General features: G+C 38.0%; 2 protein-coding genes across 3 annotated transcripts; one reads left to right on the plus strand and one right to left on the minus strand.

Moving 5' to 3' along the window:
• Window positions 1–849: 849 nt before the first annotated feature.
• Window positions 850–3401, minus strand: atp5po (ATP synthase peripheral stalk subunit OSCP). Its single transcript, XM_058787054.1, has 7 exons — window positions 3308–3401; window positions 2771–2821; window positions 2266–2376; window positions 2040–2169; window positions 1676–1788; window positions 1438–1524; window positions 850–1091 (listed from the first exon to the last, which is right to left on the minus strand). The coding sequence occupies exons 1-7, from the start codon at window positions 3332–3334 to the stop codon at window positions 981–983; spliced, it is 630 nt and encodes a 209-aa protein (XP_058643037.1). The 5' UTR covers window positions 3335–3401; the 3' UTR covers window positions 850–980.
• On the plus strand, window positions 3402–12672 carry slc5a3b (solute carrier family 5 member 3b). Of its 2 annotated transcripts, XM_058787053.1 has the most exons (3): window positions 3402–4868; window positions 6120–6147; window positions 7799–12672. In XM_058787053.1, the coding sequence occupies exon 3, from the start codon at window positions 8064–8066 to the stop codon at window positions 10182–10184; it is 2121 nt and encodes a 706-aa protein (XP_058643036.1). In that variant the 5' UTR covers window positions 3402–4868; window positions 6120–6147; window positions 7799–8063; the 3' UTR covers window positions 10185–12672. The 2 variants fall into 2 exon arrangements, with proteins under 2 accessions (XP_058643036.1, XP_058643035.1); XM_058787052.1 differs by lacking the exon at window positions 6120–6147.
• Window positions 12673–13599: the final 927 nt, after the last annotated feature.

Raw genomic sequence — 13599 nt, forward strand, 5'->3', positions numbered from 1 at the left:
CTTCCATACCACCTCAGCAGTGCCACAAACTGATCACCTCCATGCCACGCTGAATTGAGGCAGTAATTAAAGCAAAAGGAGCCCCAACCAAGTATTGAGTACATGTATAGTAAATAAACATACTTTCCAGAAGGCCAACAATTCACTAAAAATGTTTTTTGTTTTTTTTATTGGTCTTATGAAGTATTCTAATTTGTTGTGAATTGGTGGGTTTTTGTTAAATGTGAGCCAAAATCATCACAATTAAAAGAACCAAAGACTTAAACTACTTCAGTCTGTGTGCATTGAATTTAATTAATACACGAGTTTCACAATTTGAGTTGAATTACTGAAATAAATGAACTTTTCCCGACATTCTAATTTATTGAGATGCACCTGTATTGACCGAGAAAAATGCTGGGTTTGACAACGAAAGCACACCTAGATAAAGGTCTATTAAAAAAAAGACCTAAAACTTTGTTTTAATAATGAAAGAGATATTTGAAACCCAGAGAAATTACCAACTACAATTGCAGAAGTGAAGTCGGTGGTTGATCTTAAACCTATTTTATAAAACATTTATAGAGACCAAAATGTTTAGCAGCTCAAGGTGGAGTAATTAAACGTATGAAAACCTAAAAAGGACCCAATATAAATAGTTTAATATAGTGTTGCAAATAACAACAACAACAAAAAAAGGGCTTTGTTTTATCCTCAACATTTTTTCACAACAATTAGAGCATAAATTTGCATCATCACCCACAAACTGTGTTAGTTTAATTTAGGTACTATGGTATTGAAGTCATTACATATTTACTGGAAATAAGATATGCCATATTTCATTAAAACATTTTTAAAATAACACACACGTTTAAATGTTACATAATATTTATTTTGAACACAACTGGACAAGATCATTCAACTACACAATAGCAGAGAGAGGTTGTTCTTTCTTCACCTCCTAAATCTTGATTTGATTAGGTCTGGTCAGTCCACAGGACTTAGGTCTCCCTGATGAGCTTAGTGAGCTTCTGGATCTTTGTCTTGGTAGACATGTCCGCGTACTTATCACCAATGCTCACGATCATGCCACCAAGGATAGAGGGATCAGACTGTGGGTAGGAGAAACACACATTAAACATCTGTAATACAATACAATAAATATCAGAAATGCTTTTGATAAAAACAATCATTTATTCTGTGTTCAATTTCCCAAGGATGACAAAACGAGCAAATGACAAAACAAGACATTAAAAAGACAAGGTCCTTTTAAAAAGGCTTGCCTAATTCTAACTCAATGAGCAGGAAACATTTTAGCACTCTTTGGCTATGATACATTAGAAATGATGCAAGAAAATGAAGAGTCATCCTTTTAAACTTTAGAGAACAAAATCAAAACAATATGCTGACCTGAATACCCTTAATTTTAAGCCCACCCTATGGAACAAGCCCTCATACCTTGGTCTCAAGTTTGATGGTCTCTCCCTTTGCCAGGAAACCATTCAGTGCCACCTTCAGCTCTGCAAGATTAGCTTCATCCAGAGGCTGTTCACAATTCAAAAATTTTATGAAAAACAAATTCAAATGTTTTACGCAACCAGGAAATCTTTTAATACAAAACAGTTATTTTAGTGTTGATATTAACATGTGACTGCACAGATGTATGTATGTGTGCATAAATGGATGCACAGCTTACCTGAGCGGTGGTGACTGAGCATGTGACCTCTCCTCTGTGGGCACTCATCATTTTGCCAAAGGCTGTGATGACATCAGGGGTCAAGGTCAAGCGGCCATTTTCTGCTAGGACATCTGTAAACAAAAATAATTGTAAATATTCATTGATAATACACTTTCAAACCTATAAATTACTCTCGTAATTTTCTAAATGCAACTATTATGAATTTCAATGTTTTTTTTATACAAGTCACTCCTCTACACACTTTTCAGTTAACATGTGCAAACTTGCAAACTCTACATGTACATGTACTTTTTTTAAAATCACAGTTCTCATTGAATCAACCTGGGTGATAGTGAAAATAATGGCTGGTTGAAAAACTCACTGATGAGGTTGACGGTGATGGGGGAGAGTTTTGCCTTGGTCAAAGCATCAACGAAAGTCTTCTGTTTGAGACTGCGCTTGACATGAGGATTCAGCACGACACTTGACAGCTTAGGATCCTTAATCAGGCTCTAGGATGTGGGGAAAAGAAAGATGAGCCAGAATTGATTGAAGCCATATGGAAAACAAGCAGAAACAAAGAGACGCAAATCCAAAGTGTAACTCACAGACACACGTCCAAGTTCCTGTTCGACCTTATCGAGGCTCTTCTGCTTGCTGGCAGCAGAGAACAGGGCAGTAGCATAACGTCCCTCCACCCCATAGACCTGGATAGGGGGCTGAAGAAACAAACTATTGTAAGAATACAGCTGAGCCATTAAAAAAAAAAAAAAAAACTATAAAATTACACCACTACAGTGTGCATATATATGTTACTGCTTTGGCATTATTTCATAGTATGTGAAGTACTAAAACTTAAATCACATTTAATTCTATTAAACAAAAACTCACTGTGCATTCCACCAAAACACTAGTTACTACCAACATCAGTACTTAAAAAACATACACTAATATGGTATGAGTGGTTTAAAATACCGTGGTTTAACTTAGGTATTTTAGGAGAAACTGTGGATACCACTTTAACTTTTGCAAAGGATGGGAAACATTAGTATTTTCTCCCCTTACTATGAAAAAAACGTTACTTTATATACTGGCATGGATGATTTTTCTTACCTTGATAAGTTTTGCTGCTGGTCGGATCACAGAGGTGCTAAACTGACGCACCTATGGAGAAAGAAACAGAATAACTTGCACACTTTTTTTTACTTTTTATTTTAAACAAATATAACAGACTCTCAATGACACGACCTGGTCATAAATATAAATCTATGCTCGTATTTCACTAGTGTCACTCAATGCATTCCAAAACCCTACTAAACTCAACTATACAATCACTTCTACAGATTTCAAAAGCAGAAACGCATCAGGTTCTTTGCAAAACAAGTAAGTAAATCTGTTTAGCGAACACAACTCAAAAGCGAGACGTTAATGAACATTATTAAATTATGGTTTATGGCACACGGTTTGAATGATTGTACATGTTGCGGATAAGACACTGCCTGTCAAGGCCTCGTTCAGTTATCAGAAAAGGCGTCTTGATTCAACTGGTCAAATATTTTTAGTTTCCTAAGATTACTTATATTTAACTACACAAAGCCAAAAAGCTCGTGTTTTTCCCTACAAATATCAAGGATTTTCAGAATGTCATACCTGCAGCCCCACTCCAAGCGCTGCCATTTTCTCCTGCGACTGTGTAGGTCAAAAGCACTGCGCATGCGTCTAAGTCTGGGAAGAAATACGCAAGAGCTGCGCTTATGCATTGTGGGAAATGTGGTTAGTCATATCAGTGGAAAATTACTCCAGAAAACGACGGGATACTTAACAAATAAAAGGTTTTAGAAACTTTATATAGCGTCAACGTTTTATTAGGCTATCATTATTTATTTTTACCTTGTTGGAATCAACTTATTTGAAACGTCTTAAATTAAAGCCTTAACCTATTCGTAATGTAGCTACATTGAGTAGGCCTAGTCTAGCGTTTATCTTAAATCTGGCGCCCAGTCCAAAATCAATTGAATTTAGATTTAGCAAACCTGATATACTGGTATTACAGAAAGCTTGGAAATGTGATTAAAGATCACAGTTCTTAACCTCCAGTCTTGTATTGTAAAATGATCAAGGTCATTACTGACTGCAGAAATCCCTCTGTCTAATAAATGTATGCGTCTAAAAAAAAATATGTGCCTTCATTTATAAATGACATTACCTCACCTCAGCTGATTTGGAATAACATCTTAATCTTACTTTCTGCAATTTAATTGCACTGCACTTTCTCATCTGTTTATTTTGTGTGAGGACAGATGCAGCTCACCCCATGAGCAAGTAGGTCAGCTGCATATGACATTGTTATGTCTCAAAATTACCTTGATCCTTTCACCCAGATACAGACGATTGATAAAGATATACCACAAGCAATGAGTAATTGTGTTTATTTTTGTTTTACTTCAGCTTTAACGTGTGGGTGGGCACTTCAGGTGCACCCGTGGGATGATCTTGGGAGGACCTCGCGGATCTGTTAGACTAGAATTCAATTTATTTCCTTAGCTACTAATGACAGAAAGGCTGTAAAATCTATCGCTATGCTGGATGAAATGATAGCATGCATACAGTAAAACTAAGGTAAACAAACTTAGTAAATAACATTCTTAATGAGCACTGTAAACCCCACTGCTCAGGAACCTTATGGTGCATTTCCAAATTGTTCTTTTGACAGTAATACCTAAGAGGCTTAGATTTAGCCTTTCCACAGACTGTTTGTCCTTTAGTCCTGGAGGTTTGATCGTGGCTAAAGAAGACGATTTCTAGTAGTTTCCAATGTTAAGTAAGGGACTACAAGAGGTGATAAGTCATGAAACAAAGCTCTTTTAGGATAAACTCTTTTGATATGTAATAGGCGTGGTTTAATATGCAAATTTCCCGCCCTGGTGGCCACGTGACACACTGAACGTACAACCAAAGGCGTTTACAGCGGAAGATAAAGAGTGGATGGACGTTTATAAAAGGCGTGTTTGGGGCACCATTCATTCCAAAGGAATTAAATCTTCCATTTATGAACTTTTAAAGACCTCTTCTGACAACGAACATATCCTGCCTCCTTCCGCGTTGAAGCTGTCAGTAATCGATGAAGATGATCACAACGCATGGAGCCCTTCCTTCATTCAACTAACACGCGCTGCTCAGGTCTTTATTTCAACACTGTATCATGAAAATGGTAAGTTGTATCTCAAGTGTAACTACTGTATTGATCAAACAGGAATTTTTAAGGTAACTAAACCAATGAGCCACGCAAACACGGACTTGAAAAGAGACTGTATTTGTTGCACCGTACAAATGCGCCATATTTGAAGAATTTCGTAATTTAGTAGTACATATTTGCAAGATAAATCATCAAGTCTTTTTAAGATGCTGTTTTTCAAATGGCATGACGCAGTACACGTCTTGAATTAAATGGATAGGTCTTTTAAAATTAGTTTAAAAAAAGGAGGCGTGACGGCTTGGAAACCATTCACCTTTATTATTTAGCCTTTTTTTTGAAAATGACTGGTGATAGAGGAAGAAGGTCGTACAGGTAAATAATGACTGTCACTATAAAAAATATTACAGCATAAAGCATCGTTCTTTTCAGCGCCCGGTGCTTCTAGAAATTTCTCAGGAGTCGCAGTTGTTCTCCTGTCACTCACTGTCGTAAAATTCCACGCAGAATTAATCGACACATTTCCTAACATGAGTGTCAATAACCAGTGTAATAGGGCTTTGTTTTTATTTTTGAAGCAGGGTAGATTTACTCACCCATCCTTGAAAGGTTTAAAATCTCTCTTCCTGTATTTACCGTCTTGTGTTTTTGTTTTAAGTTATCTGTTGAAAGTCATTGCCGTGAAAAAAATAAAATAAAAATTGTATTTTGGCATTGATTACCAAAGCACGTTTGTGCTTGTAGTAAGTGATGGCTGCAAGTGGAAATTTTCCTCCTTGCCCACCCCTCCTCCCACCTCAAGTCCCTTTCCTTTTTTTCCTTTTTTTTTTTTCTTGGCCAACCAGAGAATCCATTAGGAGATTATCCCAGTCTGGCTGGATGTTGTTATATTTAAAGGGATCTAATGGTTCATTCAAAAATGAAAATTGTCATGGTTTACTTGCCCGTTTTGACCAGGGTAAACATACGTGCCATTTTTCCCGGACGCGTCCTGGCCAGGATTTCTATATTGCCTAAAATATGCGGTGTATGACATCGGTTCCTTATGTTTTCGAAACGCTCTCGAGGTACTTTGAATAAAAACAATATAGAAATCCTGGCCAGGACGCGTCCGGGAAAAATGGCACGTATGTCACCCTTTTGACGCTCTTTCTTGGAGATGTTAGGTAGAATATTTGTGACTGACTTGCATTGTTTTCTACACATTAAACTCAATGTTACCAAGACTGTCATTCTGCCTAACATCTGTTTTTGTGTTGCACTTGAAAGAAGGTCATATGGAGTTGGGAATGACAAGGTCAGTAAATGATGACATGATTTAGGTTAACTGTCCCTTTAACACCCAGTTGTTTATAACATATGACTTAATATTTTGTCATTCGTGATGTGTTGTCAGTTATGGGAAATTTATAGCAACGCTGATGAGCAAATGCAACCTGATAACATCAGCACAGGTCGTGTTATACAATCATGGTGTTATGGTGGTGTGATTTGATAGGCCTATATAGATAAAGCCATGACAAAAGGTACGGGGTAATCATCATCATACAGTAATTCTAGATCTGTACTGTGTCTTAATGCATATTATGCACATGTCTGAGAAAGCTGTATAGGTGAAAACTTCAAGAAGTATAGACAGAGCATAACCTACCTGATTTATAAAAAGCAAGGGCTATGAAAAGGAAAGTAAAGAGGAATGTGAATGATTTTTTCCCCCCTCATTGTGTGGATTTAACCTAGATTGGCGATGAGGGATTTTGTTTGGTAAGGGTTGGGTGCATGGCTCCCCTTGTTGGGCTGTAATGTAAGAGGAGCAGTTGGCATTGTTCTGACAGCATAGATACATATGTGATATGCATCTTAAATGAGTTACAGGAGCAGTTTCACAGTAACACCAATAGGTGGCAGGAGTCATTGCTTATTGACATTCCTTGATTTTTTTTTTTTGCTTATTGGCAAGCATTTGGTAGTGTGTGTTACCACTGATTACTTTGAAATGTTTGTTTCTCATTTCCACTTTAAACCTCAACATTAATATGACAAAACTGTAGTTGTCAGGGCTCTTGCAGTCTGACCTTTAGCTTGCTGTCAATGGGATGTTAAGCTAGCGGTTAGAACCAACCAGTGTAGTGTTATGCAATAATCTGCCCTATGATTCACAAGGAATTAGTGCCTGAAGTCCGAGCTGGTATAGTTTTCAGATGGCAGAGCAGTGGATTGGGAAGTGATGCGGCACATTTGCGTATGTCCAAGTTACGGAAGCATTAAAGTCAGGTGGTGATTTGAAACAAAGATGTGACTACACTCAAAAAATGTGAGCTGAATTCTTATACATGTTGAAAGTGAGGTCTAAAGAAACTTTTCATAAAGATTGAATGGAGTAAATTATTATTCTGATGAATGATTGTTGTTTTATCATCATATATTTGAAAATGGACAAAGTGAATTAAACAGTGTTTTTTTTTATTGCTGTTATTAATTTCTAAGATACATTGATATTAAAATTCTATATGAATTTAGGCAGTTAAATTAATTTTGTGATTCGCTGAAGGTTGTATTTAACAGTGTTTATCTTGGCCTCACTTAATATTTTAAAATAATAATAACACTGTTAATCTAAATGTAAAATCGGGCAAACGAGAATGCGCAATTAAATAAACAATATTGTTCAATACCAATAAATTGATGAAATGTTTTATTTATTTTTTCTGTAAATCTTTGTATATTGTATATATTTTTATATATTCAGAAAAACAACTGTAACAATGTTACAAATAACATTTTTATCTATCATAATGCTGTTTTCCTGTTTTGTGGTGATTATAGTCAATGGCTAGTAACAATGAATTGGGTGAGGAAAATCTCATCAGCTTTAGTTTTTTGATCCACATCTGATCTAATGCATGCCCTGTTTCTCTCTCTTTCTTTCTGTGTTTGCTGTCTTGCAGGAATGTAAACTCTTGCCATTTCTAGACCAGAAGCCAGAGACATCCTCCCCAAAATAACTCTTGTGCTTCATGAGAGCACCGTTGGATAACAAATCAAAACCAAATAGAGATTCATCTGACAGACGGCGGATGCTTCCGTTTCCTTCTAGAAAGACAGCAAACCAAAAGGAATAAGAGATTTTTTGTGCTTTTGCTTGCATCTTTACCCAAATAAACCAAATTTTTTGCAGACAATTGCATTTTGAACTGTTATAGTAGCTTAAACATGTTAAAAACAGGACCAGTGATGGAGGCGGCGGATATTGCAATAGTTGCACTTTATTTTGTGCTCGTGCTTGTAATTGGTCTGCTCGTCATGTGGAAGGCCAACCGTAGCACTGTCAGTGGCTACTTCCTGGCAGGTCGAACTATGAATTGGGTGGTTGTTGGTGCCTCACTGTTTGTCAGCAACATTGGCAGCGAGCATTTCATTGGACTTGCTGGTTCTGGTGCAGCCAGTGGTTTTGCAGTGGGCGCCTGGGAGTTCAATGCCATCCTGCTTCTGCAGCTGCTCGGCTGGGTGTTCATCCCAGTCTACATCTACTCTGGAGTTTACACCATGCCAGAGTACCTCTCCAAGCGCTATGGGGGCAAGCGGCTAAAGATTTACTTTGCAGCCCTCTCACTTCTGCTCTACATCTTTACTAAACTCTCAGTGGACTTGTATGCAGGAGCTCTTTTCATCCAGGAGTCTCTTGGCTGGAACCTCTACCTGTCGATCATCTTGCTTATCTCTATGACCGCCTTGCTGACAGTAACCGGTGGACTGGCTGCTGTGATATACACAGACACTCTACAGGCCGTGCTCATGATTGGCGGTGCGTTAACCCTCACCATCATCAGCCTGCTCAAGGTCGGCGGTTTGGAAGGGGTGCGGGAAAAATACATGGAGGCGATCCCCAATGTCACAGCCATCTTGGCTAAGAGCAACTTCAGCTTCCAGTACACAAACTCCTGCCGAATCCATCCCAAGCCAGATTCCCTCAAGCTCCTACGAGGACCGCTTGATGAGGACATCCCTTGGCCAGGCTTCCTTTTGGGTCAAACCCCCTCATCCATTTGGTACTGGTGTGCTGACCAGGTCATCGTCCAGAGAGTGTTAGCCGCCAAGAACATCGCCCATGCCAAAGGCTCTACACTTATGGCAGGAATGCTAAAGATCCTTCCCATGTTCATCATTGTTATTCCAGGAATGATCTCACGAATATTGTTCCCCGATGAGCTGGCATGCATCGGACCAGAGCACTGCATGGCTGTGTGCGGCAGTCAGGCTGGCTGTTCCAACGTCGCCTATCCTCGGCTGGTCATGAACGTCATGCCGGTGGGTCTCAGAGGGTTGATGATGGCTGTGATGATCGCTGCCCTCATGAGTGACCTAGACTCGATTTTTAACAGCGCTAGCACCATCTTCACACTGGACATTTATAAAATGCTGCGTGCACGTGCCTCCTCCTGTGAGCTGGTGGTTGTCGGCAGGTTTTTTGTGATATTCATGGTGATTATCAGCATCGCCTGGGTGCCTGTCATTATTGAGATGCAAGGTGGCCAAATGTACCTGTACATCCAAGAAATGGCAGGATACCTCACTCCACCCATTGCTGCCCTCTTTCTACTTGGAGTCTTCTGGAAGCGTTGCAATGAGACCGGCGCATTTTGGGGCGGCATGACTGGATTCGTACTAGGCACTACCCGCCTCTTCCTTGGGTTCATATATCGTGAGCCAAAATGTGACCAGCCGGATGAACGCCCGGCTTTCATCACAGATGTCCACTACATGTACATTGCTGCCGGGTTGTTTTGGATCTCCGGGCTGGTGGCAGTGTGTGCCAGTCTGTGCACATCTCCACCAGAAGAGGAGATGGTTAAGCGTACCACAATCTGGGGCTTGAAAGAACTTAAGCGCCTTACTGTGAGTGAGCGAGAGGAGATGTACAAACTCACTAATGGCAGTGGCGATGGTGCTCTCAAGAAAGATGTTCCAGAAGACGTCCAGAAGGATAGATGTCTTGATGGGGCTGACATGAAACTCCTTATGCCCTCCCCTAGTGAGCAAGATCCCATGACCCCCAGCACAGAGGCATCTACTCCGATGGAGCTGTATGCCAATGGTCATGCAAATCTTGTAAATCAGACGAAGTGTGATGAAGAGAGCTGCCCCCAAGTGTTTGACTGGATTTGTTGTCACAAGGGGAAAACATCTGTTGTCGAACCCAAAGTGGCTGAAGAAGATGAAAGAGCTGTCCGTGAAATGCTTCATGAACCTCCTAAGATCAAGCTCTTACTTAACTTTGGCCTGGTATTTGTCTGTTCACTGGGTGTTTTCATGTTTGTGTACTTCTCCTTGTAATATGCTGATCTTGCAGTACTGTAAGGCCTGTGTGAAAGACAGCACATTTATAAGAACTGTTTGTTGTTATTATAAGCCATTTAGGGTCTGTAATATTTACAGTGTGGTTTATTTTTCTTTTTAGAACTTCCTTTTAGGGACTTTAAGCATTTTGAATCATACTGATAGAAGTTATTTATTCCTTTTACCTTGGTTCTCTCACACTTCCTTGAAAATATTCAGCTGTTCTTTGTGGTATGTTGACAACCAAATGCATCATTGAAACTGTAGCTTTTTTATAGTTTATACTTGGTTGAGCTAAGGTAATGTAGGATGTACTATTTTCATTCCTTGGTGAATTTTGCCTTAATGTGTGCACTCCTCCAAACCCAAATGAGGTCAGTTTTTTGCCTCCAGCCATTTTATTAATTCAACATACCACTCCTATAGTAGTACGTAAATGTGTAAGGAAGTTGTCTTTTGCATATGCGCACTGTTAGGACTACCAAATTTCTAAAACTTGACCTCACTTGTAAATTTGTCACCTGTGTAACTAGAATAGGGTTTCCAAGTTTTAATGTGAACTTACAGTGCGAAACGGTGGGAAATTTATCATGATGTCAAAGTGTTTATTTAAATAGATATCACTAAAGTGTTAGGCTGTCTGATTAAACCTAATGTACATTCCCAAATACAAGGGAGGGTTTAGGTCTATTCATGTAAATTGTAACTGTAATTGTTTATGTAATTTGCTGTATTTTCCGTACTTTCATTACTTTGTATTTAAAGCTACTTTCATTGGACAAAAACACCAAAATGCCTTTTTCGCAGAGCCGTGAAGACATTGCTTTTTGTAAATATAACATTTAATGTAAAGAAAAAAAAAGACTTCCAAGACGTTATCACTAGAAAACAACTCAACTCTAAAATGCACAGTCTGATTATATGGATGTTACTAAATGACCATAAGAACTGCCACAGGAAAGACCTTAGCTGGGGAACACTGTCATTGCGTTAATTACTGATATCATAACGGATATTATGATATCCCAAAACATTAAGACTGGGATGTCCAATTTTGATTGCTGCGCAAAATAGTATCTTGTTCTTCTAGAAGAAGAATTTGATTGTGGCTGCAGTAACAGGCATTGCCTGTTGTTGATCTGCTGTTGAATGCATTATTTGTTCAGAGAAAGGGGAACAGCTGGATGGCCTTAGTGAAAATGAGATGGGCGTGAGGAATTTTCTAGCCAGATGTAACTTATTTTTTTAAGTACAAGTTCACAATGTTGTATTAATACCTTGAAAAGACCTTAAATGTAATGTCGTGAATTCAAGAAGTTATGTCAAAAGAGTTGTAAGAGGAGGTTTTATTTTTTTTATTTTTTTTAATGGGCCTTCAAAAAGTCTTTTTATTAAGTAGGGATAAAGTCATTGGAGAGCTATTGTTTTACATTATAAATTAAATCTATGTAAATCACTCCATATGTTTAAATCCATTTTTGTACAGATAATCTCTTTGTAAAAAAGGTACATTAATAAAAAGAAAATGTTCAATAGACATTCGTTCTTTTATATTTATTTTCCCCAAATTAAAGGTTTGGTTTTGGACTCTTGTGGTCCCTGTGAATGTTAATGAAGCGATTCCTATTTCTTTGCAGCTATCAGCTCATTTTATTCTTATTTGTAGGTTCATTCTCAATGTCAGAGGGGAAAACACAGTCATATCACTGCATAAGCTGTAATGAAATTTACAAAGATTATCAGAGGCCTGATTGATTCAGATTCATTGTTCTCATCATCCAAACCTGACATGATCTCCTTGAAATGATCAGTTTTCTTGTGTAGTTTGTAGTAGACTTATACTCCAACAGAACGTCCTTTTAGCACATATTGTACACTTGTATGCATGTCCTTTTTTTCTGGAAATACTACTACTTGCTTAGGGTGTGGAATTGATTGTCGGTTTGGGATACACCACAGATTTTCAAACCAACACCAAAACGTTTTGAATATTTATCCATTCATTTAGTAGTGAAATGATGATGGGCTTCTGTCTTTTTTGAAGGCACTTACATGTTGTTTGTTCAGTGATTGATAATGTGAATTGTAATTGACTTACATTATTTCATTCAACGTCACTCTCTGAGGTACTTATTTTAACATGGACTTTCATAACAACAAAAGGGTTTTGTGTTCATTTGGGTTTATTTGTTTCAATAGCTCATGCTTTGTTTGTATTGAATCATTTGTCATTGGATGGATTTCAAATATTTCTGTTGTGTGATTTAGTTTAGAGTTTGTACATTTCTTACGATGTCTTGTGTTGCCAGAAAGCTGGCTTTATCGATTCATTGTGATTTCCATGAGCTAAAAAGATGCATATGGAGTTTATTGCTTTCAATCTCTGATCTTATCAGAAATACACAAATGATTTGTACATTGTACATTTGCCACTTTTATTATCAAAAGTTGCGGATGAATAAAAAGACATTCATTTAAGGACAAACTGTATGAGCTTGGTTATTTTTACATTAAATCTTATATACTGTGCCATTTACTTGCATGTTGTTTGATTGCTTGCATCTTTAATTAATTTGTCATATTCCAAACAGTTGACTCAAACACCACTGCATCTCAAAATGACAGTTTTAAAGTCTTGTTTATCAGTCATTCATAGCTCTGTAACGTCTTTTAGAGACGATCATCCTTTCTTGTAGTAATATGATATTGCATTAACGCTTCCATCAAAATTGTACATAAAGTTATTTAGTCCTGTTGTTTTTCCCCTAAATGAATTTTCTGCATAAATATTTTAATCCATCTGCAATATGAAGATACTCCTATACACACACACAGAATCAACCATTTCAATAACAAATACAGTGCATGTTAGATGTGTAAAGTCACTCAGTAGTTATATTAGCAGAAATATATAGACACTAGTGGTCTATGTAAAATATAAATTTGCCTTTGAAAGAATATAAAATAAAGATTTCAGATTTTGCATTGCTTTGAAGTGAATTGTAAAGGATACAGTTTCGCAGTGCTCTCTCTCTCTCTCTCTCTCTCTTCACAGAATGACAGTTTGTCTGTGCAGTAGTTTTCCACTGACAGCTTCCCTTTAATTTGCATTCAGATGCACGTTAGGAATGTAGGTAACCCAGTGGAAAACTTTCTTGAAGATGAAAATGCTTGGGTGAATAATTGTTTTGAGCCAACCTCCACCTCACACCTTTGTTTGCCAAAGCCCTGCAGGTTATTAGGGTGTGTCAATATTCTATTTGATGTTTCTGAGAAAGATAAAAAACAGAAACATGTTCCAGGAATCGGTTTTGACAGTGTTGAAAATATGACAATCCCAGTCTAAATGCTGCGAGCTCTTCAAACCAAGCCGATGCAGCATGCGGCTTGGCGTTTCACCTGCAGGTATGTG

This window comes from Onychostoma macrolepis, chromosome 09, assembly GCF_012432095.1.
Source record: "Onychostoma macrolepis isolate SWU-2019 chromosome 09, ASM1243209v1, whole genome shotgun sequence".
Taxonomy (NCBI): Eukaryota; Metazoa; Chordata; class Actinopteri; order Cypriniformes; family Cyprinidae; genus Onychostoma; species Onychostoma macrolepis.

What these genes read in the sequence shown, in the direction of transcription:
- slc5a3b (XM_058787053.1), top strand. Translation starts at nt 8,064, where the DNA reads ATGTTAAAAACAGGACCAGTGATGGAGGCGGCGGATATTGCAATAGTT.
- atp5po (XM_058787054.1), bottom strand. Translation starts at nt 3,334, where the DNA reads ATGGCAGCGCTTGGAGTGGGGCTGCAG. An exon ending in AGGAACTTGGACGTGTGTCT is followed by an intron (nt 2,170 to 2,265) that starts GTGAGTTACACT and finishes CCCACATCCTAG; the next exon opens with AGCCTGATTAAGGATCCTAA. An exon ending in CATCACCGTCAACCTCATCA is followed by an intron (nt 1,789 to 2,039) that starts GTGAGTTTTTCA and finishes TTTTGTTTACAG; the next exon opens with ATGTCCTAGCAGAAAATGGC.